At 38.5% G+C, this 20,038-nt stretch overlaps 1 protein-coding gene across 3 annotated transcripts in view; it reads right to left on the reverse strand.

The window, feature by feature from the left end:
• Positions 1 to 1,584: 1,584 nt before the first annotated feature.
• The window catches only part of TUBGCP5 (tubulin gamma complex associated protein 5), a 103,687-nt gene continuing 85,233 nt past the window's right edge, over positions 1,585 to 20,038 (reverse strand). For all 3 annotated transcript variants that reach the window (XM_046009117.1, XM_046009118.1, XM_046009116.1), the window contains exons 17-23: positions 18,123 to 18,207; positions 17,895 to 18,015; positions 17,206 to 17,384; positions 15,942 to 16,067; positions 15,195 to 15,283; positions 3,631 to 3,731; positions 1,585 to 2,234 (exon numbers count right to left, since the gene is read on the reverse strand). In XM_046009117.1, coding sequence (XP_045865073.1) covers positions 2,188 to 2,234; positions 3,631 to 3,731; positions 15,195 to 15,283; positions 15,942 to 16,067; positions 17,206 to 17,384; positions 17,895 to 18,015; positions 18,123 to 18,207 — 748 coding nt within the window. In that variant the 3' untranslated portion in view covers positions 1,585 to 2,187. The remainder of the gene's footprint in view (positions 2,235 to 3,630; positions 3,732 to 15,194; positions 15,284 to 15,941; positions 16,068 to 17,205; positions 17,385 to 17,894; positions 18,016 to 18,122; positions 18,208 to 20,038) is intronic.

Below are 20,038 nucleotides of genomic sequence, written 5' to 3' on the forward strand. Positions count from 1 at the left end.
AGTACAGTAATAACAGAGGATTTTAACACCCTACTCACAGCAATAGACAGATCATCTAGGCAGAAAATCAACAAGGACAATGGCTTTGAGTGATACTGAACCAGTTGGACCTAACAGATATATTCAGAATATTTCATCCTAAAGCAGAGGAAAACACATTCTTTTCAAGTGTACATGGAACATTCTCCAGAACAGATCACATACTGGGTCATAAATCAGGACCCCACAAGTATAAAAAGATCAAGATTATACCATGCATATTTTCAGATCACAACACTATGAAACTTGAAGTCAACCACAAGAAAAAATTTGAAAAGACTACAAATGCATGAAGATTAAAGAATATCATACTAATGAATGAATGGGTAAACCAGGAAATAAAAGAAGAAATTAAAAAATACATGGAAGCAAATCAGAATGAAAACAAAACAGTCCAAAACTTTTGGACTCCAAGGTCCAAAACCTTGGACTTCCTCAAGAAGCAAGAAGAGTCTCAAACACTACCCAACCTTATACCTCAAGGAGCTATAAAAGAACAGCAAATAAAGCCTAAAGCCAGGAGAAGGGAAATAATATAGAACAGAAATAATAATATAGAAGGCTGCCTGGGTGGCACAGTCAGTTAAATGTCCAACACCTGGTTTAGGCAAAGATCGTGATCTTGGGATTTTGAGATTGAGCCCTGCATTGGGATTTGTGCTTAGCTTGCAGTCTGCTTAAGACTCTCTCTCCGTGGGCGCCTGGTGGCTCGGTGGGTTGAGCCGATGCCTTCGGCTCGGGTCGTGATCTCGGGGTCCTGGGATCAAGTCCCGCGTTGGGCTCTCTGCTCGGCAGCGAGCCTGCTTCCCTCTCTCTCTCTGCCTGCCTCTCTGACTGCTTGTGATCTCTCTGTCAAATAAATAAATAAAATCTTTTTAAAAAAAAAAAGACTCTCTCTCCGTCACTCTCTGCCCCTGCCCACTGTGCTTTGTCTCTCAAATAAATAAATAAATAATTGTTAAAAAAAAAAAAGAAACAAAACAAACACCAATAAAACAGATCAATGAAACTATGAGCAGGTCAGGATGGGTAAAATCACAACTCAGTAAAGAAGAGATGTTGGCAAGAATGTGGAAAAAGGAGAATCCTCTGACACTGTTGGTGGGAATGCAAATTGGTGCAGTCACTCTGGAAAACAGTATGGAGGTTTCTCAAAAAGTTAAAATAGATCTATCCTATGACTCAGCAATTGTACCACTACATATTTATCTAAAGGGTACAGACATGGTGACTCAAAGGGGGGGCACATGCACCCCAATGTTTACAGCAATATCCACAATAGCCAAAATATGGAAAGAGCACAAATGTCCATCAATAGATGAATGAATAAAGATGTGATATATATGTAGACAGAGTGGTATATTACTCAGCCATCAAAAAGAATGAAATCTTGCCATTTGCAATGACATGTGGATGGAACTAGAGGGTATTATGCTAAGGGAAATAAGTCAGTCAGAGAAAAACAAATACCATATGATTTCATTCCTACGTGGAATTTAAGAAACAAAACAGATGAACATAGGGGAAGGGAAGGAAAAATAAAATAAGACAAAAATCAGAGAGGGACCATAAGAGACTCTTAACTATAGGGAACAAATTGAGGGTTGCTAGAGGGGAGGTGGGTTTTAGGGATGGGTAACTGGGTGATGGGAATTAAGGAAAGAGCTTGAAGTAGGGCTGTGGGTGATGAATCACTAAATTCTACCCCTGAAATTAATAACAGAGTACATGTTAACCTACTTGAGTTTAAATAAGACCTAAAAAAAAAAAAAAACCAGAAACAAAGAAAAACTATATAAAAGTTTCTGTGGCCAAGCAAAAGGAGAATAGAATCTAAAATGCTTTCTTTTTAGACTGCATTTCAAGTATGACATAATTCACACTTAAATACACAAAAATGTATTTTACAGTAGGACATATAAGTATAAGAGGCTTATATACATTTTGCTTTATTGATATAATTTATACACATAAGCTTATATACCATCCGATAATCTCCAAAGAAAACACCTATAAATGTACTTGTCTAGACAGTATAGACAAGTTTTTAAAATGAACCAAAATAGAGATTCTGATTTCTCAGCTGCATGTGGTGGAATTATTTATGTATAAAGATCAAATATTAGGTATTTACTACATTAAAGAGATTTAACTTTGTTCCATGCCAGCCATGAGTGACAGTGCGAGAGACTCCACTGTGGAAAGAATAAAAATAAGGTTAAAAAATAGGTTTAAATATTTGAAAATAAGGCTTCAATAATTTCAGAACTGAAAGTATTTGACTTTCCAAATTTTAATTCTTATTTTAAATGTAAATAAAGATGATAATTGGCTTATTAAATACAAATTGAAAAAGTAGCATTTATTTTACATTTCAAATTAATGTTGAAAACAAAACACCTGGCATTTCACTGAACAAATCACAGTTGTCCCCTATGTCATAGAATCTGGAGTCAGTTCATAACAAAATGCTATGTTCTAACCTATGAATGGATCCTATCTGTGTTACAATCACCCAGTGTAAAAATGGACAAATAAGTCAGTATTTCCTCTAACATGTTTCTAACAGAATTTTTAAAAAATGTTCAGAGCTATTCTTAATTAGTACACCATGATTAGAATATGCAGAAAAAGGAAAGAGATTAACCCTGCATGCTTAAAAAAAAAGTTGTGCAAAGAGATATTACTTAGTCCTCTGTTTCTACAAATGAAACAGCTCTCTTCTCCCTGTGACTCAATCCACAGACCTGTCTCCTCACATGGTATTTTGAACTGTTACACCTGTACTTTCCTGGAGTTTTTGAAATCGCTAAAACAAAACATAACAAAAACCTCAATGCTTATTTTTTGAAAAGGAATAATTATAAAATCTATACATAATAGTAAAATATGACTGAGATCTAGTCTACCATCTGCTTTACTTAATAATAGTTCTAGAGGGGCACCTGGGTGGCTCAGTGGGTTAAAGCCTCTGCCTTGGCCCAGTCATGATCCCAGGGTACTGGGATCGAGTCCTGCATCAGGCTCTCTGCTCAGCGGGGAGCCTGCTTCCCTTCCTCTCTCTCTGCCTGCCTCTCTGCCTACTTGTGATCTCTGTCTGTCAAATAAATAAATAAAATCTTTAAAAAAAAATAGTTCTAGGGCGCCTGGGTGGCTCAGTGGGTTAAGCTGCTGCCTTCGGCTCAGGTCATGATCTCAGGGTCCTGGGATCAAGTCCTGCATCGGGCACTCTGCTCAGCAGAGAGCCTGCTTCCCTCTCATTCTCTCTGCCTGCCTCTCTGCCTACTTGTGATCTCTGTCAAATAAATAAATAAAATCTTAAAAAAAAAAAGTTCTAGATATCCACTAGTGTAACATATCATATACTAAAAAGCAGTATCTTTAGTCTCAGCGTTTTACATCCAATATTCACTCACCACATTGTAATTCTGAAAAAAACAAGTCAACGCATGGCACAACTGCTGAGGGATTTTCTATGTTGGAAATGGTGAAATTTTCTAATTCTTCATGAGATTAGAACCAAAACAGTAACAGTAGCCATAGCTATAAGAAAATATAAAAGCGGTTAATAATTTAACATGGTATACTCACGATGGGGAAAGGATCCTCTACAGACAGCTTTGTTTAAAATGGTTACAAGAAACATATGGCAGTTTTTAAAATCGGACTCCATTTTCTCTATAGATTCCATTCTAGGAAAGAAAGTAAATTTCAATTTAGTAAGTATATACAGGGTTAAGGGTAGGCTACAAAATGCCTTTGGATTAATTTCAAATGTACTTCAGTTTACTTTCTTAAGTCTTAAGATTATGAAATATAAAATTTCCTCCCCCACCTTAAAATATAAACTTTCCAAATATTTGAAGGAAAAAGTCATTATGACATAAAACTATGCTCTTTTTGGGTGGTACTGAGTTCTGAAGCTGGGATGACGGGGGATGTTCCATTTTCCATTACACATTTCTGTATTTTTCATTTGCATATCTTCTTTTTGAAACAACAAATACATTAAAGATATAAAACCCTACATTTTAAAGTTATTAAAAAATGGGAATGAAAAATCAAGTAAGACGAAATCAGAGAAGGAGACAAACCATCAGAGACTCTTAACTATAGGGAACAAAAAGAATTGCTGGGGGCAGGCCAGGTGGGAGGATAGGGTAATTATGGAGGCTACATGATGAAATGAGTACTGGGTGTTATTTTCAACTAATGAATTACTGAACTCTAACTCTGAAACTAATGATACACTATATGTTAACAAATTGAATTTAAATAAAATGTTATAAAAATTAAAATCTTAAAAAAAATAAAAATTTATTATGGACAATATGGAACATACATAGGAGAGAGTGCAGAGGACACTCACATACCCACATCCAGCCTCAGCAGTCATCTACTGCAAAAAGGCTCTGTGCATAGCCCAGATCCACCACATTTAGAAACAAATTTGAGACCTCATAGCCCTTTGGTCATAAATATTTCAGTGTGTATACATTAAAGATACAGACTCCTCCAAGAGGAGTCAAGATGGCGGAGAAGTAGCAGGCTGAGACTACATCAGGTAGCAGGAGATCAGCTCGATAGCTTATCTAAACATTGCAAACACCTACAAATCCAACGGGAGAGTGAAGAGAAGAAGAACAGCAACTCTAGAAACAGAAAATCAACCACTTTCTGAAAGGTAGGACTGGCGGAGAAGTGAATCTAAAACGACAGGAAGATAGACCGCGGGGGGAGGGGCCGGCTCCCGGCAAGCGGCAGAGGAACGGAGCACAAAATCAGGACTTTTAAAAGTCTGTTCCACTGAGGGACATTGCTCCAGAGGCTAAACCAGGGTGAAGCCCACGCGGGGTCAGCATGGCCCCAGGTCCCGCAGGGTCACAGAAGGATCGGGGGTATCGGAGTGTCGGAGAGCTCGCAGGTATTAGAACGGAGAAGCCGGCTGCAGAGACAGAGCCGAGGACTGAACTCTCAGCTCGGGGTTACCTTGAACTGGTCGCGGGCTGGGTGAGCTCGGAGCGTGGCTAGAGGCTGGGGATACGGGAGTGATTGGGTGCTGTCCTCTGGGGGCGCACTGAGGAGTGGGGCTGCCATTTTCATTCCCGTCCTCTGGAACTCTACGGAAAGTGTTCAGGGAACAAAAGCTCCCAAAAGCGAACCCGAGCCGATTACTTAGTCCGGCCGCCAGTAAGGGCAGTGCAATCCCGCCTCGGGCAAAGACACTTGAGAGTCACTACAACAGGCCCCTCCCCCAGAAGATCAACAAAATATCCAGCCAGGACGAAGTTCATCTATCAAGGAAAGTAGGTTCAATTCCTAAGACAGAAGCGCAATTCCAGAGGAGGAGAAAGCAAAACACGGAACTCATGGCTTTCTCCCCATGATTCTTTAGTCTTGCGGCTACTTCAATTTTGTTTTCTTTTTTCAATTTTTTTTCTTTTTTCTTTTTTCTTCTTCTGCTAAATTTTTTAAAACTTTTACCCTTTTCTTTTATAACGTTTTTCGACTAGCTTATCTAAATATATATATATATTTTATTTGTTTTATTTTTTTAAATTTTTTTCTTTTTTTTTCTGAAGCTCTTTTTATCCCCTTTCTCCCCCCCCACAATTAGGGGTCTCTTCTGATTTGGTTACAGCGCATTTTTCTGGAGTCTTTGCCACCCTGGTAGTATTTTATTTGATCCTTCATATCCTCTTATCTGGACAAAATGACAAGGCGGAAAAAATCACCACAAACAAAAGAACAAGAGACAGTACCGAAGGCTAGGGACCTAATCAACACAGACATTGGTAATATGTCAGATCAAGAGTTCAGAATGACGATTCTGAACATTCTAGCCGGGCTCAAAAAAGGCATGGAAGATATTAGAGAAACCCTCTCTGGAGATATTAAAGCCCTTTCTGGAGAAATTAAAGAACTAAAATCTAACCAAGTTGAAATCAAAAAAGCTATTAATGAGGTGCAATCAAAAATGGAATCTCTCACTGCTAGGATAAATGAGGCAGAAGAAAGAATTAGTGATATAGAAGACCAAATGACAGAGAATAAAGAAGCCGAACAAAAGAGGGACAAACAGCTACTGGACCATGAGGGGAGAATTCGAGAGATAAGTGACACCATAAGACGAAACAACATTAGAATAATAGGGATTCCAGAAGAAGAAGAAACAGAGAGGGGAGCAGAAGGTCTATTGGAGAGAATTATTGGAGAGAATTTCCCTAATATGGCAAAGGGAACAAGCATCAAAATCCAGGAGATGCAGAGAACCCCCCTCAAAGTCAACAAGAATAGGTCCACACCCCGTCACCTAATAGTAAAATTTACAAGTCTTAGTGACAAAGAGAAAATCCTGAAAGCAGCCCGAGAAAAGAAGTCTGTAACATACAATGGTAAAAATATTAGATTGGCAGCAGACTTATCCACAGAGACCTGGCAGGCCAGAAAGAGCTGGCATGATATATTCAGAGCACTAAACGAGAAAAACATGCAGCCAAGAATACTCTATCCAGCTAGGCTATCATTGAAAATAGAAGGAGAGATCAAAAGATTCCAGGACAAACAAAAACTGAAAGAATTTGCAAACACCAAACCAGCTCTAAAGGAAATATTGAAAGGGGTCCTCTAAGCAAAGAGAGAGCCTAAAAGTAGTAGATCAGAAAGGTACAGAGACAATATACAGTAAAGTCACCTTACAGACTAATAACGGCACTAAATTCATATCTCTCAATAGTTACCCTGAATGTTAATGGGCTAAATGCCTCAATCAAAAGACACAGGGTATCAGAATGGATAAAAAAACAAAACCCATCAGTATGTTGCCTACAAGAAACTCATTTTAGACGCGAAGACACCTCCAGATTTAAAGTGAGGGGGTGGAAAACAATTCACCGTGCAAATGGGCATCAGAAGAAAGCTGGGGTGGCAATCCTTATATCAGATCAATTAGATTTTAAGCCAAAGACTATAATAAGAGATGAGGAAGGACACTATATCCTACTCAAAGGGTCTGTCCAACAAGAAGATCTAACAATTTTAAATATCTATGCCCCTAACGGGGGAGCAGCCAACTATATCAACCAATTAATAACAAAATCAAAGAAACCCATCAATAATAATACAATAATAGTAGGGGACTTTAACACTCCCCTCACTGAAATGGACAGATCATCCAAGCAAAAGATCAACAAGGAAATAAAGGCCTTAAATGACACACTGGACCAGATGGACATCACAGATATATTCAGAACATTTCATCCCAAAGCAACAGAATACACATTCTTCTCTAGTGCACATGGAACCTTCTCCAGAATAGATCACATCCGGGTCACAAATCAGGTATCAATTGGTATCAAAAGATTAGGATCATTCCCTGCATATTTTCAGACCACAATGCTCTGAAGCTAGAACTCAATCACAAGAGGAAAGCTGGAAAGAACCCAAATACATGGAGACTAAACAGCATCCTTCTAAAGAATGAATGGGTCAACCAGGAAATTAAAGAAGAATTGAAAAAATTCATGGAAACAAATGATAATAAAAACACAACAGTTCAAAATCTGTGGGACACAGCAAAGGCAGTCCTGAGAGGAAAATATATAGCGGTACAAGCCTTTCTCAAGAAACAAGAAAGGTCTCAAGTACACAACCTAACCCTACACGTAAAGGAGCTGGAGAAAGAACAAGAAAGACACCCTAAACCCAGCAGGAGAAGAGAAATCATAAAGATCAGAGCAGAAATCAATGAAATAGAAGCCAAAAAAACAATAGAAAAAATCAATGAAACTAGGAGCTGGTTCTTTGAAAGAATCAATAGGATTGATAAACCCCTGGCCAGACTCATCAAAAAGAAAAGAGAAAGGACCCAAATCAATAAAATCATGAATGAAAGAGGAGAGATCACAACTAACACCAAAGAAATACAGACAATTATAAGAACATACTATGAGCAACTCTACGCCAACAAATTGGACAATCTGGAAGAAATGGATGCATTCCTAGAGACCTAGAAACTACCACAACTGAACCAGGAAGAAATAGAAAACCTGAACAGGCCCATAACCAGTAAGGAGATTGAAACAGTATTCAAAAATCTCCAAACAAACAAAAGCCCAGGGCCAGACGGCTTCTCAGGGGAATTCTACCAAACATTTAAAGAAGAACGAATTCCTATTCTCCTGAAACTGTTCCAAAAAATAGAAACGGAAGGAAAACTTCCAAACTCATTTTATGAGGCCAGCATCACCTTGATCCCCAAACCAGACAAGGATCCCACCAAAAAAGAGAACTACAGACCAATATCCTTGATGAACACAGACGCAAAAATTCTCGCCAAAATACTAGCCAATAGGATTCAACAGTACATTAAAAGGATTATTCACCACGATCAAGTGGGATTTATTCCAGGGCTGCAGGGTTGGTTCAACATCCGCAAATCAATCAATGTGATACAACACATTAATAAAAGAAAGAACAAGAACCATATGATACTCTCAATAGATGCTGAAATAGCATTTGACAAAGTACAGCATCCCTTCCTAATCAAAACTCTCCAAAGTGTAGGGATAGAGGGCACATACCTCAATATTATCAAAGCCATCTATGAAAAACCCACCGCAAATATCATTCTCCATGGAGAAAAACTGAAAGCTTTTCCGCTAAGGTCAGGAACACGGCAGGGATGTCCATTATCACCACTGCTATTCAACATAGTACTAGAAGTCCTAGCCTCAGCAATCAGACAACAAAAAGAAATTAAAGGCATCCAAATTGGTAAAGAAGAAGTCAAACTATCACTCTTCGCAGATGATATGATACTATATGTGGAAAACCCAAAAGACTCCACTCCAAAACTGCTAGAACTTGTACAGGAATTCAGTAAAGTGTCAGGATATAAAATCAATACACAGAAATCAGTTGCATTTCTGTACATCAACAACAAGACAGAAGAAAGAGAAATTAAGGATTCCATCCCATTTACAATTGCACCCAAAACTATAAGATACCTAGGAATAAACCTAACCAAAGAGGCTAAGAATCTATACACAGAAAATTATAAAGTACTCATGAAAGAAATTGAGGAAGACACAAAGAAATGGAAAAATGTTCCATGCTCCTGGATTGGAAGAATAAATATTGTGAAAATGTCCATGCTACCTAAAGCAATCTACACATTTAATGCAATCCCTATCAAAATACCATCCATTTTTTTCAACGAAATGGAACAAATAATCCTCAAATTTATATGGAACCAGAAAAGACCTCGAATAGCCAAAGGAATATTGAAGAACAAAGCCAAAGTTGGTGGCATCACAATTCCGGACTTCAAGCTCTATTACAAAGCTGTCATCATCAAGACAGCATGGTACTGGCACAAAAACAGACACATAGATCAGTGGAACAGAATAGAGAGCCCAGAAATCGACCCTCAACTGTATGGTCAACTAATCTTCGACAAAGCAGGAAAGAATGTCCAATGGAAAAAAGACAGCCTCTTCAATAAATGGTGCTGGGAAAATTGGACAGCCACATGCAGAAAAATGAAATTGGACCACTTCCTTACACCACACACGAAAATAGACTCCAAATGGATGAAGGACCTCAATGTGAGAAAGGAATCCATCAAAATCCTTGAGGAGAATGCAGGCAGCAACCTCTTTGACCTCAGCCGCAGCAACATCTTCCTAGGAACAACGGCAAAGGCAAGGGAAGCAAGGGCAAAAATGAACTATTGGGATTTCATCAAGATCAAAAGCTTTTGCACAGCAAAGGAAACAGTTCACAAAACCAAAAGACAACTGACAGAACGGGAGAAGATATTTGCAAATGACATATCAGACAAAGGGCTAGTATCCAAAATGTATAAGGAACTTAGCAAACTCAACACCCAAAGAACAAACAATCCAATCAAGAAATGGGCAGAGGACATGAACAGACATTTCTGCAAAGAAGACATCCAGATGGCCAACAGACACACGAAAAAGTGCTCCACGTCACTCGGCATCAGGGAAATACAAATCAAAACCACAATGAGATATCACCTCACACCAGTCAGAATGGCTAAAATTAACAAGTCAGGAAATGACAGATGCTGGCGAGGATGTGGAGAAAGGGGAACCCTCCTCCACTGTTGGTGGGAATGCAAGCTGGTGCAACCACTCTGGAAAACAGCATGGAGGTTCCTCAAAATGTTGAAAATAGAACTACCCTATGACCCAGCAATTGCACTACTGGGTATTTACCCTAAAGATACAGACGTAGTGATCCGAAGGGGCACGTGTACCGGAATGTTTATAGCAGCAATGTCTACAATAGCCAAGCTATGGAAAGAACCTAGATGTCCATCAACAGATGAATGGATAAAGAAGATGTGGTATATATACACAATGGAATACTATGCAGCCATCAAAAGAAATGAAATGTTTTGTTTTTTTTTTAAAGATTTTATTTATTTATTTGATGGAGAGAGAGATCACAAGCAGGCAGAGAGGCAGGCAGAGAGAGATGAGGAAGCAGGCTCCCTGTGGAGCAGAGAGCCTGATGCGGGGCTTGATCCCAGGACCCTGAGATCATGACCTGAGCCGAAGGCAGTGGCTTAATCCACTGAGCCACCCAGGCGCCCCAAAAGAAATGAAATCTTGCCATTTGTGACGATGTGGATGGAACTAGAGCGTATCATGCTTAGTGAAATAAGTCAATCGGAGAAAGACAACTATCATATGATCTCCCTGATATGAGGACATGGAGAAGCAACATGGGGGGTTAGGGGGATAGGAGAAGAATAAATGAAACAAGATGGGATTGGGAGGGAGACAAACCATAAATGACTCTTAATCTCACAAAACAAACTGGGGGTTGCTGGGGGGAGGTGGGATTGGGAGAGGGGGAGGGGGCTATGGACATTGGGGAGGGTAGTGCTATCGTGAGTGCTGTGAAGTGTGTAAACCTGGCGATTTACAGACCTGTATCCCTGGAGATAAAAATACATTATATGTTTATTAAAAAAAAAAATTTGCAAGGGGAGGCGAACCATACAAGACTATGGACTCTGAAAAACAACCTGAGGGTTTTGAAGGGTCAGGGGTGGAAGGTTGGGGGAACAGGTGGTGGGTAATAGGGAGGGCACGTTTTGCATGGAGCACTGGGTGTTGTGCAAAAACAATGAATACTGTTACGCTGAAAAAATGAATAAAATGGAAAAAAAAAGATACAGACTCCTTTTAAAACAGCCACGATACCATTTGCTTGAAAATATTTAACAATGATTTTTTAATATCATCAAATAACCAGTGTTCAAAATTCACATTGCTTTTGAAATTTTTCACTCTTCTGCTCTAAGTCTGAATCAGGATCAATTAATTTCCATAAACTATAATGGCTGATAATGCTTCTAAAGTCCTCCTCACTCTGTGTTGTTTTTCTCACAATTTACTTTTTGAAGAAACTGAAACAATTCAATTTTAGCCAAGCAAATGCAGCAGTGTTATTTCCACCTCTACGTCCCAGTGATATGGAAAGAAAAATGTGCTTTACATTTGAGACAGCCATAACAAAGCAAGTAAGAATTTTATTTTCATCCTGCAATGAAGAATTCTAAACTACACTTAGTTTCTTTATTCAGAGCATTTTGAAATAGCATAGATTAAGGTTTTAATTTGATTAACACTATCATAAATTCTTATCTCCTTACTGATATGTACAAGCTATTATTCCAACAGTCTGGTCAACCAGACTTGCACTTTCCTTTTAGGGAAGTTACAGAGGCATTATCATTAACTTTATGAACAAGACAGGGGCAAACTACTGAACTGTACACTAACAGTAGAGTATGGTACTTTAGATATGAAAAGCAAGCTCCTGGCTCCACAACTGTCCTCTGACTTTATGGCATCTGTCTTTCTATATGATTCTGGCTTTCTTTTGATGCCGGTTAACATGATAAATGGGTCTCCACCCCCTCCCTTTCAATCTGGAGGTGTTGCTGGATCTAAAATGAGTCTCTTATAATCAGCACATTGCTGGGTCTTGTTCTTTTATATACTAATACCCTATGTCTTATGATTATTTAGTCCATTTACATTCAGAGTAATTATTTAAAGATACGAATTTAGGGGCGCCTGGGTGGCTCAGTGGGTTAGGCCTCTGCCTTCGGCTCAGGTCATGATCTCAGGGTCCTCGGATCAAGCCCCACATCGGGCTCTGCTCAGTGGGGAACCTGCTTCCCCTTCTATCTCTGCCTGCATCTCTGCCTATTAGTGATCTCTCCTCTATTAAATAAATATTAAAAAAAAAAGATACGAATTTAGTGTCATTGTATTACTTGCAAAGTCACTGTACTTGTAGACTGCCTGTTACTTCTTGGTCTTTGTTAGTTTTGGGCTCTGTCTTTGCTCAAAGGATTCTCTTTAATATTTCTTGCAGGGCTGGATTAGTGTTCACAAATTCCTTTGGTTTTTGTTTTCCTGGGTACTCTTTATCTCTCCTATTCTGAATGACAGCCTTGCTGGATATTCTTGGCTGCATATTTCTCCCATTTAGTACACTGATTATATAACATGCCAGTCCTTTTGGACTGCCAGGCCTCTGTGCCCAGGTCTGCTACTAGCCTTATATTTCTATCCTTGCAGATTCAGGACCTCTTTTCCCCAGTGGCTTTCAGGATTCTCTCTTTATTTCTGAAATTTGTAAGCCTCACTATTGTATGTCAAGGGGTTGACCTATTTTTATTGATTTTTGAGGATGTTGTTCTTTGTGGTTTCTGGATTTGAATGCTTGTTTTCTTCCCCAGATTAGGGAAGTTCTCAGCTATAATTTGTTCAAATAAACCTTCTGCCCCTCTCTCGCTTCATTTTCGGGGACCCATATTATTTGCATATTATTTTGCTTTCAAGAATTGCTAATTTCTTGAAGTCTCCCTTTGTGATCGGTAGTTATCTTTCTCTCTTCTTTTCAGCTTCTTTATTTTCCATCATTTTGTCTTCTCTATCACTGACTTGTTCTCTGCCTCATTCATCCTTGGCATTAGAGACTCCATTTTTGACTGCATCCCAGTAATAGCATTTTTAGTTTTGGCCTGATTAAATTTTAGCTTTAATAGCTTCTGCACAGCAAAGGAAACAGTCAACAAAACAAAAAGGCAACCCACGGAATGGGAGAAGATATTTGCAAATGACAGTACAGACAAAAGGTTGATATCCAGGATCTATAAAGAACTTCTCAAACTCAACACACACAAAACAGATAGTCATATCAAAAAATGGGCAGAAGATATGAAAAGACACTTCTCCAACGAAGACATACAAATGGCTATCAGACACATGAAAAAATGTTCATCATCACTAGCCATCAGGGAGATTCAAATTAAAACAACATTGAGATACCACCTAACACCAGTTAGAATGGCCAAAATTAGCAAGACAGGAAACAATGTATGATGGAGAGGATGTGGAGAAAGGGGAACCCTCTTACACTGTTGGTGGGAATGCAAGTTAGAGCAGCCACTTTGGAGAACAGTGTGGAGATTCCTGAAGAAATTAAAAATAGAGCTTCCCTATGACCCTGCAATTGCACTGCTGGGTATTTACCCCAAAGATATAGATGTAGTGAAAAGAAGGGCCACCTGTACCCCAATGTTTGTTGCAGCAATGGCTACGGTCGCCAAACTGTGGAAAGAACCAAGATGCCCTTCAACGGACGAATGGATAAGGAAGATGTGGTTCATATACACAATGGAGTATTATGCCTCCATCAGAAAGGATGAATACCCAACTTTTGTAGCAACATGGACGGGACTGGAAGAGATTATGCTGAGCGAAATAAATCAAGCAGAGAGAGTCAAGTATCATATGGTCTCACTTATTTGTGGAGTATAACATATAACATGGAGGGCATGGGGAGATGGAGAGGAGAGGGAGTTGAGCGAAACTCGAAGGGGAGATGAACCATGAGAGACTATGGACTCTGAAAAACCACCAGAGGGTTTTGAAGGGGCGGGTGGGTGGGAGTTTGAGCAACCAGGTGGTGGGTAATAGGGAGGGCACGTACTGCATGGAGCACTGGGTGTGATGCCAAAACAATGAACACTGTTATGCTGTAAATAAACAAAACAAAAAACAAAAAACAAACAAACAAAAATTTTAGCTTTTATTTCTCCAGTAAGGGATTTTGTAGTGTCTCCTATAGTTTTTTCAAGCCCAGACAGTATCTTTATAATCACTTCAAATTCTAGTTCAGACATCTTACTTATATCCATATTTAAATCCCTGGCATTGAGTGCTATGCCCTGTTCTTTCTTTCATGGTGAATTTCTCCATCTGGTCATTATGTCCAGAAAAGAATAAAAGAAAGAGAAAAGACAACATACCAACAAGAACAACAGAAAAAATAACAAAACATACCAGAAGAAAATAAAAACAAGAAAAAATAAGAAAAAAACCAAACCACAAATGAACTGAATGAAACAAAATACTAGATCCTGGGTTTATTTTGGTCTGCTTATTAAAAGAAACTAGATTCCTAAATAGGAAAGAAAGGAAAACATATATATATATGTGTGTGTGTGTATATATATATATATATATATATATATATATGAAAATAAAGTAAAATAAAAGTAAAGTAAAATATACAATGTATAGAAAATAAATATATGTATATAAAACATATAAGTAAAAGTTAAAATAATTGAAAAAATAAGAACACAGCATAGAAAAAATAAAACTGAAAGACTAAAGAATAATAAACTGCAAACGTTATATACTGTTTTCCCCATGAGCTAGTTTTGCAGTTCTGTATGATCAGTGAATTTGGTGCTGGTTGGATGTTCCTGTTTGTCCTCTTGGGGAGAGGCCTACTGTGCTGATTCTCAGGTGTTCTTGTGGTGGTGAAACTGCACCTCCCTTGCTAGGGGGCCAAGCTCAGTGTTAGTGGCTCTGGATTCCACTTTGTGGTGCTGTTTTGCTCCTTGAAGGGTTTGAGCACCAATGGGGGCAGGGGATGAAAATGGCGGCACCCCATTCTTGAGCCCCAGAGCTGAAAGTTTGTGTTGCCCACTCTTCAGTGAGCCCTCACAGAAAAGCAGTCATTCATAAGCCAGTTTTAGAAGGGAAACCGAAATGCTCAAATCGTAGAGGTTCCACAAGCTACATACTTACTGCCATGCTCCCAGACCTGCTTGCCAACCATCTGCAAACATGAGAGCCAAATTCAATACCTTCATGATGGCTTCTTTCACAAAACTGACCTGGAGATTAAAGCCACAGACAGAATATAGGCTCTGTAACTATGTTTGGACACTGATACCAACACTTTTATTTAATCTACATGAGTCACAGAAAAAGTTCATCAATGCAGTGACAGCTTTCAATATAATACGGAAGGGTGCTGGCTGTGAGTAAGTGCACCTGGAATCAGGCCATGTATCTAACGCACCTGTGATATAGGGCATATTAGCAGCAGAGTCTGACCAACAGAGCAAGTGACTATTTCATTACCATGGCCATTTACATTCACCAACAAAAGGGAGCAAGTAATCTAATGGCTATAAATTGACTTAATTCTTTATATTCTCACTAAGCTGGTTGCACTTTCTGACTAAAGCACTATTATTCCACAATTGCAGACACAATCTTCCAATTGAATCTAAGTGCAGTGCATGGTGCAGATGATCGTAATACAGTTCACATCTGTTTCTCTTTAACCGGCTTCTGGGTGGCTCAGTCACATCTGTTTCTCTTAGATATAATTTCTCGTAATATGGCACAAATTCATAACTTAATTTGGTCATTCCTTATAGACTATTCTGCTTACTAAGTATAAAATACTGAAGTGGAGAGACAACCTTCCTTGGCCAGCTTTATTCCTGCCTCTGTGGCCAAATCTGCAGATACCATCTCACATACCTTTTCTCTTAGCAAACAACGATCATGGATGGTTGACAAGTATCTATAGTGAATCTTAATCAACTGATCTAAATCCTTGGCTTCCTCGACTTGATGTTGAAACTCCAGCCCTGTACTGTGAAGAATCTTGAAGAGAAAGATGAAAAGTTTAATCATCAGACTTCTTTGAGGACGTGCATGCTAGACAAAAAACTTTATATCAATCTCTTCTACTCCTCTCAAATTCTTTCTTCAATAATTACATCTGTAAAATTTACAAAATGCCTTCTTTAAAGGCTGAGATTCTTATCTTAGAATAATGATGGGGAGCCAGTTCTTTAGGAAATCCATTCATAGAGTAAACAAATGCCTTACTCTGGACTAACAGAGTGTTCCTGGTGGGAAGGGGCAAGTGTATCAAATCACACACAAAAAGCATTTTTTAAAAAACTATCAGGTAAATTGAACTTCTATGTTTTCAGAAGTTCCAATATTTTTATAATAATCTTTAAAAGGAGCATAGATGTACTTTAACTAGAAAATAAGAAGAAAAAATTAAACTCCTACCATATACTCTCAATAATAAGGGTTTAAGGCTGCCTCTGAAAGCCAATGCATGATACACATCACATCTAAAACACAGACTTCAAAGGCTCACTTCTTCCAAATAAAATGAGTTCTAGAACTTGTATACAAATAAGTTTTTCTTTTTAAACCAATCATTTTAAATCCCAAATGAATACTGTCTTCTTAGAATTCTGCTATTGTTCAATTATCTGAACTCCTCTTTCAGATCTCCTCTAGATCTGGTTTTAAGATGTATAAGAAAAGCAGTTTCATTTACTTTGTAATGAGTTGTTTCTTGTTTGTAGGAAAATATATATATATATATATATATATATATATATATATATATATATATATAAAATCTGGCTGCATCTTCCTTCTTACACACCACACTAGCCTGACAGTAGCTAGCTGTTACTAAAATTTGAAGCCATTTTCTAGGGACAGATCTGTCACCACTGATAAAGTTTAAAAGTATACTGCAAGTTCTGAAGGCAATTCCAGAAGAGGAGCTCTGGGTATGCCCATCCTAAGAGGTTGCTGGACAGAGGGACAGGAGTTTCCAGATGCATGTGCTCTGGCATGTTTAAAAAAACATTTCCCCCCACTGTCATGTTATTTTATGATCAAATATTTTACATGCGCTATTGTTACACTTACAGTCTACAAATACTTTGTGGGCTCTTATAAATATATCACAAGTAACCCAGACACAAACCCTGGTCATGATGTAGTTGTGTAAGCTGTTCACAAAGTGCATGAGCTTTACTCTCAAGAGGAACATACGATGAATCTGCTGTCTTATTGGTTCCTTTTGTGATCCAAACTGAATAGTTGTGCCTTGTTCACATAAAAATCCGTCTCTGAGTTGTGGTTTTCCAGCAGTACTAGCTAGTTCTGTACAAGATTGAAAGAGCAGAGTAAGTGAGAACAACATCTACTCAAAGTGCACCCGTGCCACTGCACAGGGGTGCGACTTCTGATGTGGTTATCACCTGCAAAGGGCACTCTCCAGGAAGCACATTACGGACCCTACCTTCAGTGTCTCTGGAAGGTAAAGTAGTGAAAAAAGTTCCCCTTATCTCTGTCATTAAAACCTAAATGCCAACTTAAGGAAAAAAAAAACCCCAAAAAACAACTAAATGCCAAGTCCCAATACTCTGTCATTAAATTTTTTTTTCATAATTTAAGAATATTTATTCTGGCTAAATTCCTCATCAAGCTGTTACATTTCAGACTGACTGCAGTACAATTCCCTGGTATTTCATTCAGGGAAGTTAATTTTGACAACTGCAAAACTGTTGCTATAAATACTTGTCATCTGGGCACTTGTGACCAAAAATTACCCATTTCTTTATTTCAGGGCTAAAATGCAACTATAATTTATCTGTTGAAAACAAATCTTACCACCAAATAGTAAAACATCCAGACTATACTTTGCCCATTTTATTTGCAATAAGAGAAGGAACACCTGATTATAAATTTTTTGACATTCCAAACTTATAACAATATCCACAGGCCATGGGATCTATGAAAACAAAAACAGAAAATTAGAGTAGAAAGTAACCTACCTATTACTTGCATGGTGTAATTTTAATAGAAAATAATACTCTTATAAAATCTATCAGCACATACCTTATAGCTCAGGGTCAGACCATCTAAGATATGAACAGGGAGTTTCTTCTTGGTTGTGTCAACATTTTCATAAGATATAGACAGACTAGACAAAGAAATTTCAGTTTTAGTTTGTGAAAGTACTAAGCTCAAATAAAAATACTCTTTAAAAAACCATCAGCATTTTAACATTTATATCATATTTCAAAGAAGACATATTTCATAAAAAGAATGCAAATATTTCAATAAAGGTTTTCTATCATGTATTCCAGAATAGAAATTTGGTTTTAGAAGTAAGTAAGAGGAGCAAAGTTTTTTAATAATGGGTTTACCTGTGAAAGAGAAGAGACAGTTATATGTAGTAAGTTAGGAAAAAAGATGACCTCAGGGAAGAAGATATAATGGTAACAGCCTAGGTGCTTAATTCAGATAAAATTCAGGCAACAGGGCAGTGGAGGGAGACTGCTTTCGTTGCCCTGGACAGTGTGTTCAAGTCCATCGACAGAAGTGGGGACTGCTTCTAAAGCAAAGGTGTATACACACTGATTTACCTACTCTTTTCTAACACTGGTTTGAATGTGACTCTCAAAAAAAAGAAGCAACAAATGTGCATGGAAACATCTTTGTACCAGGTGCCACATGGGCACTTAATTGCCCTTACTCATTTAATTCTCACAGTAGTCATATAAGTGGACTGGGAAATGATGTAACTTTCCCACAATAACATGGGCACCAAGTGATGAAACCATGGAAGTTTTTTTTTTTTAATTTATTTATTTTTATTTTTTTATTTACAGCATAACAGTGTTCATTGTTTTGGCATCACACCCAGTGCTCCATGCAGTACGTGCCCTCCCTATTACCCACCACCTGGTTCCTCAACCTCCCACCCCCCGCACCCCCCCTGCCGCCCCTTCATAACCCTCTGGTTGTTTTTCAGAGTCCATAGTCTCTCATGGTTCATCTCCCCTTCCAGTTTCCCTCAACTCCCTCTCCTCTCCATCTCCCCATGTCCTCCATGTTATTTGTTATGCTCCAGAAATAAGTGAGACCATATGATACTTGACTCTCTCTGCTTGACTTATTTCGCTCAGCATAATTTCTTCCAGTCCCGTCCATGTTGCTACAAAAGTTGGGTATTCGTCCTTTCTGATGGAGGCATAATACTCCATTGTGTATATGGACCACATCTTCCTTATCCATTCATCCGTTGAAGGGCATCTTGGTTCTTTCCACAGTTTGGCGACCGTAGCCATTGCTGCAATAAACATTGGGGTACAGATGGCCCTTCTTTTCACTACATCTGTATCTTTGGGGTAAATACCCAGCAGTGCAATTGCAGGGTCATAGGGAAGCTCTATTTTTAATTTCTTCAGGAATCTCCACACTGTTCTCCAAAGTGGCTGCACTAACTTGCATTCCCACCAACAGTGTAAGAGGGTTCCCCTTTCTCCACATCCTCTCCAACACACGTTGTTTCCTGTCTTGCTAATTTTGGCCATTCTAACTGGTGTTAGGTGGTATCTCAATGTTGTTTTAATTTGAATCTCCCTGATGGCTAGTGATGATGAACATTTTTTCATGTGTCTGATAGCCATTTGTATGTCTTCGTTGGAGAAGTGTCTTTTCATATCTTCTGCCCATTTTTTGATATGACTATCTGTTTTGTGTGTGTTGAGTTTGAGAAGTTCTTTATAGATCCTGGATATCAACCTTTTGTCTGTACTGTCATTTGCAAATATCTTCTCCCATTCCGTGGGTTGCCTCTTTGTTTTGTTGACTGTTTCCTTTGCTGTGCAGAAGCTTTTGATCTTGATCAAGTCCCAAAAGTTCATTTTTGCTTTTGTTTCCTTGGCCTTTGGAGACATATCTTGAAAGAAGTTGCTGTGGCTGATATCGAAGAGGTTACTGCCCATGTTCTTCTCTAGGATTCTGAT

This window comes from Meles meles, chromosome 6 (assembly GCF_922984935.1).
Source record: "Meles meles chromosome 6, mMelMel3.1 paternal haplotype, whole genome shotgun sequence".
Classification (NCBI taxonomy): domain Eukaryota; kingdom Metazoa; phylum Chordata; class Mammalia; order Carnivora; family Mustelidae; genus Meles; species Meles meles.